This window comes from Orycteropus afer, unplaced genomic scaffold (genome assembly GCF_000298275.1).
Source record: "Orycteropus afer afer isolate SDZICR_OR568_19922 unplaced genomic scaffold, OryAfe1.0 scaffold00902, whole genome shotgun sequence".
In the NCBI taxonomy this organism is placed as follows: Eukaryota; Metazoa; Chordata; class Mammalia; order Tubulidentata; family Orycteropodidae; genus Orycteropus; species Orycteropus afer.
Genome location: NW_006922489.1, coordinates 455,874 through 460,418, shown reverse-complemented (window position 1 = coordinate 460,418; position 4,545 = coordinate 455,874). Strand labels below are relative to the sequence as shown.

The following is a 4,545-nucleotide window of genomic DNA, read 5'->3' as shown; positions in this document are numbered from 1 at the left end:
ACCACCACCACCACACAGAAGGTCACCATGAGTTGGAGCTGACTTTAGAAAGAGTGACACCACCTCTTTTAAAAAAGGAAAAAAAAAAAAAAAAAAGAAACCACCTGGAGGTTCACCTTTCCTTCCTCATAGTCTCATTCAACTCCGCAGCGGGCTTCAGGATGTAGGTGGGACAGGGTACCAGGCATGGCCTGATTCCGCCAATCTCAAGTTCAAAGAATTCCATAAAACCATCAGATTGTCACTCAGGCTTCTCCAAGAGAAATGAACAATTTGATCAGCTCTCAATACGGCCCCAATGCCGCCACGTCCCAGATGCACCCAGTCAACCTCCGAGGTTCCTGAGTGTCACCTCGCAGGACAGCTGACCTTACAGTTCTTTGATCATTACATCAGGTTGGACAGTGTCCGTGTTCAAACACTCATGTCCACCAGGAGCCTGTGAATGTGACCTCCTCTGGGAACAGGGTCACTGCAGATGGAGTGAAGTTAGAGGAGGTGACACTCAATGCAAACGCGCTCTACCCTATAGGACTGGTGTCTTTACAGGAAGAGAGAAATTTGAAGAGAGACACACAAGAAAGAAGGCCGAGTAAAAACAGAGGCAGTGAAGGGAGTAATGCTACCACAGCCAGGGGACACCAAGGATTGCCACCACCAGGAGCTGGAAGACACAGGAAAGGATTCTGCCCCAGAGGCTCGAGAAGGAGCATGGCCATGCTGACACCATGGTTTCAGACACCCTGTCTCCCAGAGTGTGAGAGAATATACCGTTGTTTCCAGTCATCTGAGCTTCTGCTAATTCAATACGGCAGCCCTAAGAAACCAACACAAACTCAAAAACCCAAACCCGTTGCTGTTGATTTGATTCTGACCCACAGCGCCCCTAGAGGACAGAGTGGAACTGCCCCACAGGGTCTCCAAGGCTGTCAATCTTTACAGAAGCAAAGCCCAAACCACACCCACTGCCATGGAGTCCATTCTGACCCACAGCGCCCCTAGAGGACAGAGTGGAACTGCACCACAGGGTTTCCAAGGCTGTCATCTTTACAGAAGTAGCTGCCTCATCTTTCTCCCATGGAGTGGCTAATGGCTTCACACCGCCAGCCCTTTGGTTCTTGGTGACTGCTGTAACCACTGTACCACCAGCGTTCCTATTCACCTGCTCAGTGTTAAACACTGCTCAGTGCCAAGGATTCAGAGGGAAACAAGATGCAGCTGCTGTGTCAAATGTGCACAAAATAAGATCTAAAAATACGCAAGCAGTGAAGACGTAACGCTTCTCCCCTGCAGACCTTCTCTGTTCTGTCCCCTCGGCCTGGAGCACCCTCCTTCTCCCCTGCCCGTCCTCCTTATTCTCCAGGACACTGATGAAGTGTCACTTGCTTCCATGATCCTCTCAGATTAGGGCCAACGGCCCTGCAACGTGCTTCTCGCAGCACGCTGGTCGCTGTCAAGGGCCGTCAAGTTGATTCCGACTCACGGTGACCCCACGTGACAGAGTGGAACTGCCCCACAGGGTTTCCGAGGGTGTCATGTTTATGGGAGCAGATCGCCGGGTATCTCTCTGGAGCTGCTGGGTGGCCCTGAACTGCCGACCTTTCAGTCAGCAGCCGAGGGCCTGCCTGCTGCACCACGTGGCTCCTTTCAGCACCCTGTGCTGGCCTCACTGTAAGACAGCTCACCTTCCTCTCAAATGCTTCCTGACGGTCTGCTCCCGTCAGCTGCGCTGTCGACTCATCCCCTGGGCCTGGAGCACACTCAGCAAATGACTCTTACGTAAAATAATACGGGGCCGTTGTCTACTAAGAAGGAGCTCTGGCGGCTCAGTGACTAAGGCATCTGACCGCTAACCAGAAGGTTGGTGGTTCAAACCCACCAGCTGCTCCTCAGAAGGAAGATGAGGCAATGTACTTCTGCAAAGATTTACCATCTGGGAAACCCAATGGGTGTCGCTATGAGTCGGAATCGACTCAATGGCAGTGAGTGCTAAAAGAAACAGCCAACTGAAGCTTACATGTAGGGCAGACCGTTTCTGAAAGCTAGGCAATAATTTCTTACGTCTTCAAAACTGCTAACACACATAGATTCTCCTTTCCTTGAAAAATGGTTCATTATCAGAGGTGTCCTTCCATAAGCTACAAACCTCAGAGAATGACTGAATTCCGGGCAGTTTGCACCAAAAGAGTTCTAACAGCCCCCACAGAGTCAGCCATGACTTTACTCTTTTTAATGATTCAGAATTTTAAATGGCTGTAATTAGCTCCAGAAACCTCTTTATCAAAAGCAAATCTTTGTTTAAGCCTTTCCCTGCAGAGAACTGGTATTAAAACGCTACTTTGCCTTGGATGGGTCATATCTTCAGAGTGTTTCTAAGCCTCTCCCCTCAAAGAGTGAGAATTGGTATTGAAATGTTACCTTGGATGGGTCATATCTTCGGAGTGTTTCCAAGAGTTTGGGGATTTGCATTCTCGTCTCTTCCTCACAGAAGAAAATCCATGATGAGTTTCTGCTGTATGTCACAGAAAGGCTGACAGAAAGAAAACACCACATGGTAAGCAGGGAACCATGTCAAAGACCTCAGTCGACAATATGGCTTAAAACATACCCATAGGAAGCAGATGAAAGGCCTACAAAACGGCGAGGAATCTACCTGTTTCCCCCCTTACACTGTTGGTTAAGGTTGAACATTTCAGCCTGTGAAAAGGTCAACGACTCATGCTTTATATAACCCCTGGCTTATCCAAATTAATTCCCTGTGTAACAACACTGGTTCGAACCACTGGTAATTTTCAAAAGCCAACTTGAAGCACTATGTCCACCTTCTCAGAAAGAAACATGTTTAAAAATAACAATTATTCTTCACAGAGAACCAATCATCACGAAATTACTTTATAATAAAATACATTCAAGTCAGTAATCACAAAGAAAACAAAGCTTCAATCAGTTCATTTACAGACTCAGAGGAAAAAGGCATCCTCTTAACAAGAGAGCTAGGCTGCAATAGCACATGCAGGTGTGGCAGGAACGTTTGCACACGAAGGTGAACGCACTGTGGTAACAACGGAAGAATGGTCCACGCGCCCTCCGTCTTTGCCAGCTGATGGAGAAGAACAACTCTGGGGTATTCCTGAAGGAAAAAAAAAAAATGATACATAGTGAAAGAGAAAGAAGGAGAAATACAAGATGGCCGTTCAAATGTAAGTAAGTCAATAAAAACTGGCTGTTGGTTGGTGCTCGTAATTGGTTCTGACTCCTCGCGACCCCATGTAACAGAGCAGAACTGGCTCCCAACGCTTCCTAGGCTGTCAGCGTGAGGGGAGCTGGCTGACGGGCCTGTCTCCCACGGACGCGCCAGATGGGTTTAAGTGTCAACCCTTCACTTAGCAGCTGAGCACTGACCACTGTACCACAGAGCTCCTTAAACAAAAATGATGTGATTTAACAACACAGGTATCTTTACAGACATGATATTTTACTCTCTTTTTATGGGGGGGGGGGACTCTTCTTGTGATTTGGGAGAAAGCTGACAGAGTGAATTGGTTTTCCAGTCAACAGGTCACACACGTTTGGTTTTGTGACGTTGACTGCAATCCCCACACTGTAACAGCTCTCCTCCCACTTCCTCCCCATGTTGACCATTTCCCTTCATCCTTCCTTCCTGTTCCCTCCTGTCAGAGCTTCATCCCTGGGCAAGTGCTGTCCTTTGGATCTCGTCTGGTTGATTGCTCTAAGGAGTGCATACCCTGTTACTGTCACCTCATAAACCAAACCCAACTCAATGCCGTCCAGTTGGACCCAACTCATAGCGACCCCTCCTTGGGTTTCCGGGGCAGTATCTCTATGGAATTAGATTAGCTCCTATCACTATGGAAATAGATTACCCAATCTTCCTTCTGAGGAGTGGTTGGTGGGTTTGAACCACCAGCCTTCTGGTTAGCAATCAATTGCCTTAGAAACTACGCCACCAGAGCTCCTGTTCACCTCATAGCCCTGTTTATGGTTTGGCTGAAAGATGGTTTACTCTTCCTATCATCACCTTCTTTCTAGTTCTTAGAAGCCACTGGAAATGAAAGATTTCTGTCTAAACCACCACCTCTCCAAGATCTTCTCTGGGAACCTGGACTGAGTTGGACCTGCAGACTGGTGAAGGTGACTGGATGCCAGAGCCCAGAGGGAGCCAGAAATAGCTCACAGGAGGGACACAAACAGGCTTTTTTTTGTTGTTTTATACAAAAAATGTCACACATTTAGGAATAAACACTTTGGCTAAATAAAAGGATATAATACCCAATGTTAAAGGTGCTCTGGTGGTGCAACGGTTGAAGCATTCAGTTACTAACCAAAAGGTCAGTGATCTGAACCTACTCTATGAGGGAGAAAGATGTGTCAGTCTGCTTCCAGAAAGATGACAGCCTTGGAAACCCTGTGGAGCAGTTCCACTCTATCCTCTAGGGGCGCTGTGGGTCAGAATCGACTCCACAGCAGTGGGTGTGGTTTGGGCTTTGCTTCTGTGAAGATTGACAGCCTTGGAAACCCTGTGGG

The 4,545-nt window shown here is 47.7% G+C and overlaps 1 protein-coding gene across 1 annotated transcript in view; it reads right to left on the bottom strand.

Moving 5' to 3' along the window:
* The window catches only part of B3GLCT (beta 3-glucosyltransferase), a 183,601-nt gene that overhangs the window by 109,851 nt on the left and 69,205 nt on the right, over window positions 1-4,545 (bottom strand). Inside the window, 2 exon segments of the mRNA XM_007958278.1 lie at window positions 2,419-2,530; window positions 3,054-3,130. Of these exon segments, the coding sequence (XP_007956469.1) occupies window positions 2,419-2,530; window positions 3,054-3,130 (189 nt within the window).